Source organism: Eurytemora carolleeae, unplaced genomic scaffold (genome assembly GCF_000591075.1).
Source record: "Eurytemora carolleeae unplaced genomic scaffold, Eaff_2.0 scaffold307, whole genome shotgun sequence".
In the NCBI taxonomy this organism is placed as follows: domain Eukaryota; kingdom Metazoa; phylum Arthropoda; class Copepoda; order Calanoida; family Temoridae; genus Eurytemora; species Eurytemora carolleeae.
The window spans coordinates 159613-176963 of NW_019396268.1; the positions used below are offsets into that span (position 1 = coordinate 159613).

Genomic DNA, 17351 nt, shown 5'->3' on the forward strand with positions numbered 1-17351 from the left:
CCCACCCTCTTCTCGAAATCTTAGAAAAGAATTATTACCATGGTTTTGACTATTCATATCGTCTTGAGATCTACAATTTACATTCCCCCCTCCCTCCCCCTGAAGATAAAGGAGGGGGGGAATTGACTACTACTGGCATGTTCCATTTAGCCTCTAATACTTTTAAGCCAACATTTTTTTCTAAATTATTAATTTTCAGTATTTAAGCCATGCAAACACCTTGAATAAATTGTCATTGTGGAGAAAATAAATATTTTTTATATATTGGAAATAAGTTATCTAAATTCATTTATCAGTTTTATAATTCTAAATTTTCAGTTGAACTTTAACTTGGTTTGTTGTAAACTTTTAAGGTTTTTGAATTTTTTAGGTTCTATCAAAATCTGAGAAGTTGTACAAATTCCAAAATTTATTTTGCTCGTTTTTTCCTTTTATTTTTCTTTCAGAACAACCGTTTGATAACAAGGTTTTAAAATGTTCCAACTACTAAAGTTCAATTATTTGCTCTGTATTTTTATTTTAATCCAACCCCCGTAAAACTATAGAAAAAAACAAACTAAAACGGTGTCCATCATTAGTGTAAAATTTATGTAACGTTTATATGTTACGTTTACGTAATGTTTATATTTTATGTTTACGTAATGTTTATATGTTACGTTTATGTAACTTTTATATGTTACGTTTATGTAACATTTATATGTTACATTTATATAACGTTTATGTAATGTTTATATTTTACGTTAATGTAACATTTATATGTTACGTTTAAATGTTACGTTTATATGTTACGTTTATGTAACGTTTATATGTTACGTTTATGTTATATAATGATGTTTTGTGAACTTTAATTGTGCCTTTATTAGAGTATGAATACAATTTATAAGAATTATTCCACGAAAATGAAAATAATTTGTTGGTAAAATAAATTTCTGTTTTCTTCAGAAATAGATAAAGGTTTCAATAATTCATGAAAAGATGTACTCATATTTTTCTCTAAATTTTAAATTTTAAGAGTACGTCAGATTCTCGGATGAATAATATATGCGGGTTTTCTAGCTTGAAAAAGGTTTAATTTTCAAAATTTATTCCATAGTTTCTTTACACGCACCTCTGCCCCTTTAGTAAAAGTAAATTAAACCTTAAGTCTGACCGCGTCAACCTTTTTGCACCGGCTAGTCATATTGAGTGTCTGCTTTATTAACACAATGTTCGGGCGATACAGTACAAACTGGGACCTAGGTTGACCCGGCTCGGAAATTCAAATGTACTACGGCTGCCCGTGTGTAGCAAGACGCTGCAAGTCATTGTTATAGAGAAGACGCAATTGAAAATAATCATTCGGCTTTATTTCAGGTTGTCATATAGTGGGATACTTTAGTAAGGAGAAGAATAGTGTGTTAAACTATAATGTTTCCTGTATACTTACTCTACCCCCATATCAAAGGTAATTTATGTATGTATTATGTATATATTGAGAACCACCGTGCTTGGTCGTAAATTATGATTTTATTTTTGTTTTCCTGTACAAGTCAACCCACTCAACATTGAATTTTAAAACCAAGCTAAAACATTCCCGTGGTTCCGCGAGTTCCTCCATCAGAATTTAAAGCAAATCGGTTAAGGGGTTTATGAATGATTAAAATCTTAAATTTTTTGGCAACAACCTGAAGTTCGGTTGTGGAATTATGATTAATTATAAAATTAAAATTTCAGTTTTCTATGAAATATTTTTATTTAGACAAGGGTTCGGGCGACTTCTGATAGATTTCTCATATTTGCTGTCAAAGTAAGTAAAAATCTTATGTTTAAAGGGAGTGTCTGGCTACACATGGTAGTTGAGATGAGAGTGCAGAATTGTAGGGAATTTCTATTAGAAATGTTTTGAGACCTAGAAGACATTTGGTGTATAATTGCAAAGTTAGAGTACAAAATCGAACTTTAAAATCCTCTTTGCGCGCTTGCGCTCAAGCAGGTTGTGGCGCAGCATGACTGCGGGAAGGAATGGCGGCAGTTGTGCCGCGCAAAAACCTGCAGGGCAGGCGTGCCACACCCTATAATTTCAAGTGGCCATCAAGTAAAGATGATATTGCCCGATTCACACCGATTTCAAGTGACCTTTAGTTTGTGGAGTTGTATATTTGCTTCCCTTAATCTGAGCAAATATTAGTAAATGTTCAACCGTAATTGTTGAATTATTCTAATTTTATTCTTTGTCTCTGTTGTATAAAGCTGCAATGAGAATAAAAACAATGCACAATTAAGAAAAAAAAAGTTTTCGGACATAAAAGCAAAACTTTCAAATTTAGTTAGTAATTATTTATTTATGAAATACTACAAAAACATACAAAATTAAGTGCTTCAGAAGACTTATTTCAAAACTTCCAAACAAAAATCTTTGCTTTCTTCGATTTTTTTTTTGCAAACATAACATGTGTTCGAGTTTAAACATTGGTTCTGATGATATATATCTTCAATTAAATTCTGTTTAAAAATTCGAAATAAGATCAATAGTCGAAAGTTTTAAAGTTTTTTTTCATACCATATTTTGCGGAAGTTTTGAGGAGGAAGCAGTTCAATTTTAACAGATTTTACTCTATACATACAGAATTCATTACTCGCCTAATTCGCTGTTTTTAATATTTATTATTTTGTAACCTGATGTCTAAATCTTTGATTTTAAACTTCAAATTCATTTTTACTGTTTGTGTCAAATTTTCAATTTATTTCTTTTATCCTCGTAAAAAAATATTATTTTTAAGTAATTTGAAGTTTGTCAGATTTGAGAAAGATAAGTATCCGCTTAGAGCTTACTAAACTTCTAACAATACTTATTTCTCAAGAAGAACCGTAAATAATTTGTTAAGTAACTTGGAAAAATGGAGGTCGGATTTCCCAAAATATCTAGGATGATATATATTCAATAAATGTACAGAAAAGTGTATTTTGTTTTGTTTTTAAATTTTTCTTACAACACTTGAAAAACTTTATACCTGTCAACAAAATTACTATGTTTTTTGTATGAATTTGTAAAAATTTTGCTGCGACAATTTTTTTTTAGCAACGGGTTAGAAAATAAATTCCCTTGATTTTAAATTTTGTTAATTTACAAAAACAAATAGTTTTTCTTCCAGAGAAAATTTAAAAATCAGCGCCATTTTTATCCCCCCCCCCCCCCCTCTCCCAATAATTATTTTATAATAGATAAGATGAATACTTCTTTATTAATTTTTTAATCAACACATTTTAATAACAATACAGCGTTATACAGCAGTTTTGAAGATTTAAGCGTTTAGATGAATAAATTATAATAAAATAATCAAGGAGGACAGAAGAATAAAGGGACCGAAGAATAAAGGGACCGAAGAATAAAGGGACCAAAGAATAAAGGGACCAAAGAATTAGGGGACCGAAGAATAAAGGGACCGAAGAATAAAGGGACCAAAGAAAAAAGGGACCAAAGAATAAAGGGACCAAAGAATAAAGGGACCTAAGAATAAAGGGACCAAAGAAAAAAAGGACACAAGAATAAAAGGACCAAAGAATAAAGGGACCAAAGAATAAAGGGACCGAAGAATAAAGGGACCGAAGAATAAAGGGACCAAAGAATAAATGGACCAAAGAATAAAGGGACCGAAGAATAAAGGGACCAAAGAATAATGGGACCGAAGAATAAAGGGACCAAAGAATAAAGGGACCAAAGAATAAAGGGACCGAAGAATAAAGGGACCAAGGGTCCAAAGAATAAAGGGACCGAAGAATAAAGGGACCGAAGAATAAAGGGACCAAAGAAAAAAGGGACCGAAGAATAAAGGGACCGAAGAATAAAAGGACCGAAGAATAAAGGGACCAAAGAATAAAGGGACCGAAGAATAAAGGGACCAAAGAATAAAGGGACCAAAGAATAAAGGGACCGATGAATAAAGGGACCAAAAAATAAAGGGACCGAAGAATAAAGGGACTGAAAGCGTAATTTTGATTGACCCAGGACTCTCCAGTCTCCATGCAAAGATGACCATTGACCATGCCCGATTCACAACGGTACCCTTGAAACTTTTAGCTGATTAATAATGTGGAAGGTATATTTTATGTTTTTCTGCATTAGAAATGCGTTACATTAGTAGAGACACTACAATTGTAAATAATCAGTTTTTAAAATTGTACATATCTATTTGATACCAGACCCAGCTTTGAAGGGTACACTTGTGAAACGGGCAGTGACATCTTTGCTTGGAGGGTCAAATAAAATCACGCTTAAAGTCCCTTTAAATAATGAAGTGAAATTCAAGCATGCATTCTTGTTAAATTTCTGAAAATTAAGATAATTTATACCAGGAGTTAGGTTTATTGTTTAAATTCTTTTGTTTCTCAAATTTTAAATTAATCTTTTTAAAATTTTATACTTGGCTTTTCATGAATTGGGTAGCGTTATGTTAAACAGCGCATTTCTTAATAATAGTACTTTTATGTTTCGTTAGGTAACATTATATTACTGAGCTTCCAGGACACTTCTCATCCATTTTTGTATTATTTTCAGATTTAGATTTAGTTTTCAAGTTGCCATTTTTAAACAATGATGCAACAGAAAAGAAAATTGTGTTGTGTATAATGCAAATGTCTGATTTAAGTAAAAAGAAACAATCCAAATATTTGGATGTTCCTTTGACTCATGCATGGAAAGTTTCAATTTTACAAGAACTGTTAAATATAATAATGAACATTGAGCAATTTATATATTAACGTATTCAATGATGTCTGTTTGGTAAGACGGCAGCTTAAAGGGACTATAAGCGTAATTTCAAGTGACCCTCCATGCAATTATGGCAATACTCGATTTTTATCGATTCTCTTGAAACTTAAATTTGATCTTATAAGCAAGAAATGTGCAAGTCACCCGTGAAACCGTGAATGAAAATAAACAGTTTAAAGAAAGAAAAATATGGATATCTAATTCATACTTGATCAGACAAAACGTATAGGGGAACTCTTTGTAAATCAGGTATTGTCATCTTTGTATGGAGGATCATTTGAACTTACGCTGACAGTCCCTTGATTATTATGCATCGCGTCATTGAACATCTTTTTATCGATGTTAAAGGTTGGTTCATTGATTGATTGATCGATTGTTTGATTGATTTATGCAGGATGGAGGGTAAGATTGGAAGTCCTGAAAAACCACTCTCCGACCTAGGTCTCCTCTCTTACAGGGCATACTGGAAGGTAGGAGCTTATCTAAAAAATGGAGTAAAAAAAATTATGATTTCCGAGTAATATTTTTCCAAAAGTAAAAAAGTGAAATCAGTGCAAATTGTAAACCCTTAATTCATTCTAATTTAGTACATTCACAAGGGATGGTATTGTGGAAGTAAAACATCCCTAGAAGTCTAGTTTGGTTTGGTTTGGTTTGGTTTGGTTTGATTTGACTTGACTTAACGAAAACAAATATACCTGAGACCGAATTTAAAGAATTTGAGCAGCCTCTCAAATTTGAGACGCGGCTCAAGCATGGTTGTTCAGGATGTTCTACTCCAGTCTCTTTATTTCAGGATATTCTATTGGATTATCTAACCCGGGATTCCTGGTATGTATCTGAGCGTGAGGTCAGCATAAAATCCATCAGTGAAGAAATGGGTGAGTACTTTGTAGTTTTTTGTTACAAATAATTTTGTCTAATTCTCGTCTTTTTGTTCTAAGACTCAAATTTTGTCTTAATTTACGAATTTTTTTCGGCTAATTTTTTTCTAATTCTCGTATAATACGTGGCTAATCTTTGTCTAATTTTTGTCTATCACTCGATCGTCTAATTTTCGTCTACTTATCTAATTATCGTCTAATTTTAAATTTTTGTCTATATCTAATGTAATTCTTGTCTAACTTTTGTCTTATATTCCTTCAATTTTTGTCTAATTTTCATGTAATTATCGTTTAATTATTGTCTGATTTTCGATTAAATGTCGTCTTGAATTATAATTTTCCTTACATAATTTACAAAGGTACATATAAAACCTTCCAGTACAGAGGTATGTCTGTTTAAACATATCGAAACCCGCTTGTATTCAGCTATACATTCCTGTGTACGCTGTGTTAAGTTCAGACTGTATGCAGCTAAATACAAGCCAAGTTTACACACACATATGTTTTTGTACTGGAAGAACACACAAAGGTTTTAAGGGTACCGTTGTTGTGAATCGGGCATTACCCTCTTTGCATTGAGGGTCACATGAAATTACACTTACAGTCCCTTTAAAGTGTATTTTTACAATGAAGGAGGCATGTTTTTCCATGTGCTTTAAATATTCAATCTTCACGTGGTCTTGTTTTTTACCAGAAATTAGTTCTCAACCCTGTCCTCTTTTCATTTGTTTTTTCCAGACGTGTTCCTTTGTTCCGTTGATTTTAATCAAAACCAAATCATTTTGAATTTTTAAAAAAAGGTTGAAGTACGTTATTATATTTTTCACACAAAAGAAGAGTTTATGTTGGTAAACTTTTGTCTGAAATTTACTATTTATGCGAAATTTTATTATTTTTTTGTTGTTTCTTTTTGAGAGCGACTTGCAGACTTTTGCTTTTAAAACAATGAATAAAATTAATTTAATAGAACTCTATTCTATTATAGATAAAAAAACGACTAAATTTTTTCCTTCACATTTACTTCCGAATCCACCATCATAGCCCCTTTTTGAAAAAAAAAATCTTATTTGCCCAGCAACATTTTATTTTTAAGCAAGTCAATGCAAAATTTTAAACAACCGATGTTATGTTCAACTATAATTTGTTTTGATAGAAAATCTGTTATTGTCAATTTTAAGAAGCATTCGGTTTCCTTTCTTCTGAAATTCTAAGTTTGGTCCTTTTTCATTAATTTTTCTAACAAACTTGTTGTTTGTCTTAACTATGAAAACATTGTCCTATTTTATTTAAGTGTACTTTGCTAAAAAAGAAATTAGAAGAAACTCGGAAGAATGCGGAAAAATTTTCCGAAAACAAAATGGGAAAAGTAAACATTTTTCCGGAACAAAAAAGAATAAAATAACTTTATTACCCGTTTTTTTTTGGATTCTCATTTATCTTATGAGCACTCCCTTTAATCATAAATATTTAGGTATACAGAGCTACGACATCATCTCTACTCTGCAGTTCCTGGGGATGATAAAATACTGGAGAGGGAAGCATATTATCCTGAAGAAGGAGGACGTTATCAACGAGTACTTGGAGAGGTAGGTTGGGAGGATATTTAAGTACTGGAGGGAGAAGCATATTATCCTAAAGAAGGTGGACGTTATCAACGAGTACTTGGAGAGGTAGGTTGGGAGGGGAGGGATGGTTAAGTACTGGAGGGAGAAGCATATTATCCTGAAGAAGGAGGACGTTATCAATGAGTACTTGGAGAGGTAGGTTGGAGGAGAGGGGGGGATGGTTAAGTACTGGAGGGAGAAGCATATTATCCTGAAGAAGGTGGACGTTATCAACGAGTACTTGGAGAGATAGGTTGGGAGGAGAGGGGGGGATGGTTAAGTACTGGAGGGAGAAGCATAGTATCCTAAAGAAGGTGGACGTTATCAAAAAGTACATGGAGAGGTAGGTTGGGAGGAGAGGGGAGGGATGGTTAAGTACTGGATGGAGGAGCATATTATCCTAAAGAAGGTGGATGTTATCAACAAGTACATGGAGAGGTAGGTTGGGAGGAGAGGAGAGTTAAGTTGTGAGATTCATAGAATATATTTGGAGGGAAGAAAGGGAGTGGTTTGAAGGGTAAAAGAAAATAGATTGGGAAGGATAGGCATGTTGGGCGGGAGGGAAAGGTTGGTTAGGGGGGGGAGTAGGGAGGGAAGAATTATTATTTGGGAGGGAGAAGTGGGTCGGGAGAGAGATGTAGGTTGGAAGGATAATATTCTTGGGAATGCACATATTTATATGCAACATTTAAATATAAATTGAAATTTATGCTTTTTTCTAAATAATTTTTTTGCATTAAAACAATTTATTTTGCAAAAATTCCATTGCTTTAGAAGAAAGAACTTCAAAGATTATTTGATCAATGTATTCTGAATATAAAGCTGTACATGAAACTTCTTCTTCCGAAAAAGATGAATTTATAAAATGCCTTGGTTTACATAAACTATTAAATTTCTTGGGTGGAACAAACAATGGTTTGGTTTTGGACATGTATTTATCATGTTTGGGAAAAAAAATAATAAGGAAAAAATTATTAACTCCAGTGTTTGTGGGGTTTTTAGTTTTCCAAAGAAATGTTTTTTTTTTTTCTCTCAAATATCAGATTGGTAACAATTTTATGAAAAATTGGATCTAATCCTGGGAGCTGGTTAATCTGAAATTTGGAACGGTTTCAAAATATTTTAACTTATTGCATTGTAATTGTATTGTTTGTTACACAGAGTTCTAATACACTAAATTTCCATGACAGAAAATCTCACAAATAGCTTATATTTCTTTGAAGGCACTCCTCTGGTATGTTGTCTGGCACATATCTTTTCCATGTCTCCATGGTTGATGCTGAAAGTATAATTCTGTTTGAAGGCATCCTCAAGTCCTATCCCTATAGAAGCACATCTCAGGACTTTACTTATTCCTTGAGATATAATTCCTTCTTGTATATTCTGTTCCCCATGAATGTTCAGAGTTACGACAAATCTTCTTTTCTTCATCAATTCTTCAGAGTGATGCATGAAGAAGAATATAAACAAACTTCCTGAGCATCTTCCTTGCAGAACTATCCAGTCCCTAGACTCTGACATCTTGTAGACTGCAGGCTTATTATTTTGGCTGAAGTTGGGTTTATACCATGATTCTTCCACAATAGTATTCAGTTCAAGATGATGCTGGCACTCCAGATACCTTAGATCAGTGCTTAGGATTCGGAATCTGATTCAGCTCTTTTAAAACATGCGGAGCCCTGATCCGGACTAAGGGGCAAAATATCAACCAAAAACTGTAATAAAAAAAATTTTTGCCCTGAAAACCAAAGTCTGAACGGTTGAAAAAAGTGAGGTTATTAAAAATTTCCTTATCTCTGAATGGTTCATCAAGTTAAACATTAGAAAAAGCAAATAAAAAGAACAATAATTTGAAAATTCTTCTTTTGTTTAAAAAATCAGTAAATCTTGAAGAAATGTTAATGACCTGGATCAAGGATCCACAGATCAAAATTATATTGATCCTGAGCACTGCCTTAGATTGTCACATTCATCAAAGTGTTGGGGCATCTCTTCCAAGCTTAACTTCTTCCCACACAAAATATATTCGGGACACACTGGATTTAATACTTTGAACTCAAGATTTTTAAATAATTCTAAAAATAAAAATCTCCTTTGTTCACTCTCCTTTCTAAGTTCTTCAATCATGGTTTTCTTAGAGGTCACTTCCTCTTTAAGGTCGTCATAATTTTTGTTCTGTAATTCTACCTCGGAGGTCAAACTGTTTATAATTTTAACTTTCTCTTTCTTACATTCAGTAAGAACATTAATCAAGTTTATCTTAGCATTCATCTTCTCTTTTAAATCCAGTACATTTCTGTCCTGTAATTCTGCCTGTCTTGTCAAACTGATAATGGTTTCATCTCGGATTTTGAGCTGGGACCAAATTTAATGAAATGGCGGGGCCGTTGAACTACCTATCAAGGTTTCAATTCATGAATCACTAATTTAAATCCTAAAAAATCTTTAACTATGAGCCGGTAAAGGTTGTTCAGGGACCTAGCTTAACATCATTAGATTTGGTCCCTGGCTCGCAAGCTCATCATTGATGCTGTCTTTGATCCTTCTCTGGGCTTTCAGTCTGACTGTTTCAAGTTCTCCTTCAGCAACTTTTATTTGCATCAACTTGATATCAATCTCCTTCTTAATAATATCTTGGCTGGTATTAGTGTGGACTCTATACATCATGTAAACACTTGCCAGATTTAAAGACAGTAGTATCATTATCACTAGAGTTACTATTGCAAATACTGTGGTTGTAGTATCCATCTTTCTATGTTTTTAAATTCAAACTAAACAAGATGATAAGCCTTAAAAATATTTATAAATTCTCTATTATCTTTACATTTTAACACACAAACTGTATTTATTTTTATCTGGATAACCTGGACAGCAATCACCTTTTTTAAGACATCTTTGTCTTGATTGAAAATGGCTGGCAACATTTCAAATTTATAACATATCATCGGTTAGCGCTGTTGAAAACGTTCAGTTTTTAACCTAAGAACCAAGGGCTTCTCGAAAAGTTGTAGTTTAAATGATTTTTAAAACTGATAACAAACAGTTATTAAAAATCTAAACGTTCCCAGTCCCACTTATGCCTATTACAGCTTTTACTTATTACTTATTACTTATTACTTATTACTTATTACTTATTACTTATTACTTATTACTTATTACTTATTACTTATTACTTATTACTTATTACTTACTACTTATTACTTACTACGTATTACTTATTACTTATTACTTATTACTTATTACGTATTACTTATTACTTATTACTTATTACTTATTACCATGTGTTTTAGAATTCGAAGACGACCCCGAGATAAGGAAATAAACGGGGCATTTCTGAAGTGGAAACCGTATGAACCGACTTCAAAAGAAAAAAGACAGGTGAATAAAAACTCTTTTGCATCATTAAAGGGACTGTGGGCGTAGTTTTAATATTTGTAGAAAACATGTCCTATTGACAAAGATACCCTTTAAACCGTTTTCCGAGCAAAGATGAGGTAGAAGTTGATTGATGAAAATTTAAGATTTTAGGGGAACCAATGTGAATCTGATATTGTCGTCTTTGCAATGAGGGTTACATGAAATTTAATTGTTTTGTATACATATCTTTTAAGGCGGAGCAAATCAAAAAGAAGCAAGAGGAGAGACAGAAAGGAAGATAAAGAAATAATTAGTTCGCTTTGCGCCTCCGATTTTGTGTTTTAACATCACAAATTGAGCGTGATTAAATAGATGTACTTGTGTACCTGCTCTTTTACATGTAGTGTCCCAATAAGGATAATAATCTTGATCCCTTTAATTTTTATGCGGATTCGAATCTTGGATCCGCAAAATATTTCTGTTTGCAATTTTTGGTTATTATTTTGCCCCTTGGATCCGAAGCCAAAATGTTGCGGAGCCAACAGATCCGAATCCTAATCACTGATCTAGAGATTATCTAAAGATTGTTCTAATCTCACAAGTTGGAGATGATTCATTTGTTGTACTGTCCCGTCTTGCCGTGTACGGTCTGTATGCATACTGTCCCGTCTTGCCGTGTACGGTCTGTATGCATACTGTACAACTTGTCCTGGCTGCCTGAAAGTCTGTACGGTATTTAATATGAACCTGAGTTTATGATGATCTAAGTAAATTTTAAAAAATAGGCTTCACTGCCTACGTTTTCCATCCATACTGCAGTTTACCTTCCTTTTCTGCAAACATTACAAAAATCAATTTTCGCTTTATTTGATGAATTGACATAGAAAGAATTTGGACACGTGACTAGGATTTTTAATAATCATACAACTTGTCATTGCTATAAAAATCAAGATCTTTAAGTTGTCTCTATACTGCCATTTTTAATGAAACAGCTTAATACTGTATTTCTTTTCAAGAAAAAAGGTTTACCAAGATGAATTAAAATTGTTAGACGACTTTAAAGAATATTTAAAAACTTCTTCAGCTTGTAACCTTTTGTTTTAATTATATTTGTAAGTTATAGATCTCCATGAAAATATTATTTTTATTATTTAGTAAGTATTTATGTAGTGGTATGATGATTAAATCATTATTGTTTTATTGTTATAAACTTAGATTAGTTTTTACCGAATTCAAAGAGTCTCTAATGCAAGAACGTAATGTTTTCCCTCTTTTTAAAACCTTTAAATCAAAAATCTAATTATTTTCTCTAATTCAACTTAAACAAAATTTAAAAATGTTTTTTTCATATTTCTCCTAAAACCTGGAAAAGATTTCTTTCAATTAAACCACTTAAGGTTAGAAAATATTATTGAAATTGTTAAAAATGATTGAAATGACATTTTCTAAAAATTTCTCAATTTCTGAGTCCAAATTTGTATCATAATGAAATCCAATTTGACGTGGTGTTTGCATTATTTTGCAACCCAATGACGATATTGTTAAGATTGATATTTATAATTGCCAATTATTAATATTGTGAATTTGTTATTTGTAATTTCTTGTTTTCTTTTTACATATGCATGCAAACTACATAATGATTTCTAATTTGACGTGGTGTATGCATCATTTTGCAACCCAATGACGATATTGTAAAGATTGATATTTATAATTGCCAATTATTAATATTGTTAATTTGTTATTTGTAATTTCTGATGATAACATCCTGTTTTCTTTTTATATATGCATGCAAACTACTTTTAACAGTGCGAGGCGATTATATCAATAACTTTTGAATTCAATTTTGATTTACATCAAGATGTCAAACAGCATATACAGGGTGTCCCATGAAACATGATAGTATGCAGGACGACTTGAATGTCGTCTTGATTTTTGATATAATTTGCTGCGTTTATTTGTCAACCTAATTTTAGAAGTAAATTTCTGGAGATAATAATCACAAAATTTCCCTTGTCCTGCCATTTCCAAAATGTGGTCTGCCTTTTTTGTGCTTTCATTATTGTCCGAGATATGAAGAATTTCGTTCAGATTTCGACAATTTTGCTTTTATTTAACAAAATTGAAATCTGAACCAAACTCTTTATATCTCCGGTAATATTGAAAGCACAAAAAACGCAGACCATTTTTTGGAAATGCCAGGGCTAGGAGAATTATGTGATAATTGTTTCAAGAATCATACATGTTAAAGTAGATAGAAGACTAAATGTCACAAATAAATTCAAATACCAAAGACGACTTTCAAGTCGTCTTGCTGTGTCATGTTTCGTGGGACACCCTGTATGAAACAGATGTCAATAGACGGAATGAGAAGCTGGTGAATTAAAAGAGCTTCTCTTTGATTACTTGTAAACTTAAAATTCAATGCTATCCACATTTAATATTATCAAGTAAACCTTATACTAAAAAAACTTATTTTTGTTTGCATGTCAATTTTACATATTGTATGAATTATTTAGTTATTTATTGTAGTGCAGTTTTATTAATAAATGTTAATTATTTAAAGACATTCATTAATTCATGGAATTTTTAAATGCTAAAAATATATTTTTTTTTGTAAAAATGATTTATAAATATTGCAGAATCTTTCTGGGCCCATGGTTAAATTTCTAGAATTATTTTACGATCCGTTTCTTTGGCTTTTACCATTTCAACATTTTCTGATTAAAGTTGATTGAGATATCTTTGTTTTTCCTCCTGACAATTGTTCTAACGTTGTGTCTAGCCCTGTTAAAGTGACTTAAGATTTTTACAGAATAAAAGAGCAATTGTCAGAAAAACACAGTTTTAAAGATTGAACAAGCGTGAATATTCAGATGAACCCTGAAAAAGTCCTGCTGTGCATCTGAAATACCACTGTTTATAGTTTGAATCAAACAATGAAACTACAGAACATCCCACAAGGAATGATGGTTAAGAGAAGTTCAAACAGAACTTATTTAATCCTTTTCTCTACAGCTGTAGACTGATACTTTTATTTACCAAATCTCTTAATATTTCATTTCAAGACTTTATTTAAGGTTAAGTTTAACTCTTTATTTTTAGATTTAAAGAGTTTAATGTTGTTATTAAACTCTTATCTTTAATGAATAAACCTGTACGTTGACACTACACAGTATATATTCTATATTCTTCACTGAACATTGTGCTCTACACTCTACAATCTGCAATATACGCTCTACACTACATTCTTTACTCTTCACTGAACATTGTGCTCTACACTCTACAATCTGCAATATACGCTCTACACTACATTCTATATTCTTCACTGAACATTGTGCTCTACACTCTACAATCTGCAATATTCGCTCTACACTACATTCTACACTCTTCACTTAACATTGTGCTCTACACTCTACAATCTGCAATATACGCTCTACACTACATTCTATACTCTTTACTGAACATTGTGCTCTACACTCTACAATCTGCAATATTCGCTCTACACTATACACTCGACATTGTACACTCTACACTTCAAACTCTACGCTATGCATTCTAAATTGTAAACTCTATATCCTAGAGTCAGTTAAATAAAATTGTTTGGATTATATATTTATTTAAATGATCTTGAACAGAATATTTTGACAAGATGTTCAAGTTTATAAAGTATAATGAATAGAATATCCACAAGAGTGATAACAGATACACCCAGATATAATCCAATATTACCCCCAACCTAGAATATAAAGTATAATGAATAGAATATCCACAAGAGTGATAACAGATACACCCAGATATAATCCAATATTACCCCAACCTAGAAAACATACAGTGGCAACCAGAAAACAATGGAATAGAAAGACGCATCATAGCAATACTTGAGTGTATTTGATGATGTTACTAAGGAAATATTTTTACTTGATATTTATTAAATCACAAACCTACTAAAACGAGTTTACACTGCACACTTTTTTTAGTTATAAATTTATAAATTTCATAATTCATACAGTGAAACCCTTAATAACGAAGACATCGAAAGAATTAATCAAATGTCGTATTCTTCACTTTCTGATAATGGAATGTTGCAGATATTTAGTTTTTTTAATTAAGTGATTATATGGAAATCTTTAAAACTGTTCCCGCATATTTATGGCTGTTTATTTATTTTCGCAAATACTGAAATTTACGTAATATAGTATAAAACTCATTGAAAAATTGTCAAGACGACATTTGATAAATTCTTCCGATGTATTCCTTATTAAGGGTTTCACTGTAGTTTTCTGGTAATCACTGTATGAAAGGGATTGTTCAATAATTTGACAGTATATATATAATAACACAAATTTTAGTAATGTTTGTGTTAGTTTTCTTAATATTCACAAAAATTAAACGTCATTTTTGCTGTGCAACAATAGTAAGGATTAAATTGAGGACTTCTGAAAAGGGAGCCGAGTGCTGCGACAAATTAATTTTTTTTTGTTACATAGCAAATGTCGTTCAAAAACGTTGCTACAAAATATTAACAAAAGCAAAATGAAGAATTTTTTTTTTCAAATCAATGTTAAAAATAAAAAAGGCACTAGAAGTTTCCCCCTTTCTGAAGTTGTGCTCTAATTTTTTCCAGGGGGGTCGTCTCCCCTTCCCCCCCCCCCTCTGGTCCTTATTAAATGACATTTACCTCCCCTAAAAGACAGGTTGAATCACACACTATTATCTCTTCGCTGTCCTCAATTTGAAAATTCTAGACAAAAAAAATATTATTTTAAAATGTGAGACCATAGATTAATAACAATATAGATAGAACACTAGATGTCGTCTTTTCAAGAATAAGGGGTTTTTCGTTCACAATAACCCTGAGGCAGAAACCCAAAGAAGTTATGCGCATGTCGCGTCGAATTACAAGACAGAGAGAGAGAATGGGTGCGTAACTCCTTTGGGCTTCTGCCTCAAGGTTAATGTTATCGGAAAACCTCTAAATCTCGAAAATATGACTCCAGTGTTCTATCTGTATTGTTAATAATCTATGAATGAGACTAACGCGCTGCCTACCCACAAAGAATCAGATTTTATCAATACAATGAAGACGACTTTTTATTTCAATATTCAAGGCAGAAGAATTAATTTTACCTTAAAATTGTCAAATTTAAATATTTCCATTCCCTGTTATAGCGCCGATTGAAGGATTCATATCTCTAACTGGATAATGAGATAGAAAGATAAATGTTACCGCCATACTATTTCTATTGGTTCAGAATAGACAACAAACACATGACTGAACCCTGATTGGATCAGGCGCTAATGGACTCGGCATACAAGAGTGATAAAGCGTTTCAAGTCAAATGTACAATCTCATGGGTTGGGTAGCACTGTATATATTTGGAAGCCCATTATATTTTCACATCAATGACAAATTTAAGTGATACCTTTGCCCAAATAGAAATAGCAAAATCGAAGTCCTCTCTTCCCCAACCAATATCAATCTTCTCTTGACGAATATATCTGAAAATGGTTGTTTGGTTGGAATGATATAAAATTACATCATGAATAATTAAAACTCATGAAAATAATATTAAAGTACTGAACATTATTTTCTTTAAATATAAAAAATTACAACAAAATTGGATTTTTAATTTTTCCTTTTACAGGGTCATTCCCTTTCCTGTAAATAAATTTAGCTTTTTTTCTGTTGTTCTGAAAGTCGGCCATTATAAATTTTTTTCAAGTTTTGGTGGATTTTTCTTTTGATTTGGCAGGAATTTTTTCTCCAATTTTGATGTTTCATAAACAGATTGACAGGTCGTCTTCAAACTCTCATACGTTGTAGATAACCCTGAATGTTACTCACGTATATTCAAGACTAAAGGAGCTTCTATTGCAGGGTAGTGGGCATCCCATAGCTAGGATATCTCGCTGGATAATATCATCGGTAAATCAAATACTTAAATATTAAAGCTAGTGGGCATCCCATAGCTAGGATATCTCGCTGGAAAATATCATCAGTAACTTAAATACTTAAATATTAAAGCTAGTGGGCACCCCATAGCTTGGATATCTCGCTGGATAATATCATCAGTAAATCAAATACTTAAATATTAAAGCTAGTGGGCACCCCATAGCTAGGATATCTCGCTGGATAATATCATCAGTAAATCAAATACTTAAATATTAAAGCTAGTGGGCATCCCATAGCTAGGATATCTCGCTGGATAATATCATCAGTAACTTAAATACTCAAATATTAAAGCTACCTCAAACTTTACTCTTTAGTTAAAAATAGGTTGTTCGGAGTGCAAATTTAATGAATTTGAAGAGTCTCTAAACTACCTAAACTGCCGGTACAAATTTGAATCACCGATTCAAATCCTTCCTGACATTTTAACTTTCAATCGGCGTTGGTTCAAATTTGAACCTGCATTAGGTTATAGTTCCCGGGTAAAAGATATGACCAAACATCTTAACTTTAGCTTGAACAGGAGCTTTAGAGAAGTCGTTGAACCCCTTTAACTGGTTCAAGTTAATAGAAATGGTTCAACTTAGTCTTCACAGTTCAACTACATTTTGCTATCCATTAAATTTGGATCCAAAATCATTGAAATTGTGAAGAGATCAAGATAGTATAATAAGGTTGGTTACTCTCGATGCGCTCCAATGTACGGAAAATGTCGTCTCCTAAGATAGATAGATAGATAAAAACCTAATATGAATTCACTATCGCCTCTATAATAAGTGACGTGATATTAGGTTTTTATTTATCTATCT

At 32.2% G+C, this 17351-nt stretch overlaps 3 protein-coding genes across 4 annotated transcripts in view; 1 reads left to right on the plus strand and 2 right to left on the minus strand.

Moving 5' to 3' along the window:
- Positions 1-11092, plus strand: part of LOC111699765 (histone acetyltransferase KAT7) — a 29254-nt gene extending 18162 nt beyond the window's left edge. The window contains exons 18-24 of the mRNA XM_023470500.1: positions 1354-1444; positions 1739-1786; positions 5142-5217; positions 5544-5628; positions 7103-7217; positions 10526-10613; positions 10847-11092. Of these exons, the coding sequence (XP_023326268.1) occupies positions 1354-1444; positions 1739-1786; positions 5142-5217; positions 5544-5628; positions 7103-7217; positions 10526-10613; positions 10847-10894 (551 nt within the window). The 3' untranslated portion in view covers positions 10895-11092. The remainder of the gene's footprint in view (positions 1-1353; positions 1445-1738; positions 1787-5141; positions 5218-5543; positions 5629-7102; positions 7218-10525; positions 10614-10846) is intronic.
- LOC111699766 (uncharacterized) lies at positions 8052-10047 on the minus strand. Its single transcript, XM_023470501.1, has 2 exons — positions 9190-10047; positions 8052-8856 (listed from the first exon to the last, which is right to left on the minus strand). The coding sequence occupies exons 1-2, from the start codon at positions 9504-9506 to the stop codon at positions 8409-8411; spliced, it is 765 nt and encodes a 254-aa protein (XP_023326269.1). The 5' UTR covers positions 9507-10047; the 3' UTR covers positions 8052-8408.
- Positions 11093-14197: 3105 nt separating the features above from the next.
- On the minus strand, positions 14198-16636 carry LOC111699774 (acid-sensing ion channel 4). 2 transcript variants are annotated; one of them, XM_023470507.1, is made up of 4 exons: positions 16438-16636; positions 16016-16091; positions 15271-15333; positions 14198-14328 (listed from the first exon to the last, which is right to left on the minus strand). In XM_023470507.1, exons 1-4 carry the CDS (start codon positions 16485-16487, stop codon positions 14206-14208), a joined length of 312 nt encoding a protein of 103 aa, XP_023326275.1. In that variant the 5' UTR covers positions 16488-16636; the 3' UTR covers positions 14198-14205. The 2 variants fall into 2 exon arrangements, 1 of the variants encoding a protein (XP_023326275.1); XR_002764812.1 differs by lacking the exon at positions 14198-14328 and adding an exon at positions 14335-14409 and having other exon boundaries at positions 16438-16632.
- Between the last annotated feature and the right edge of the window lie 715 nt (positions 16637-17351).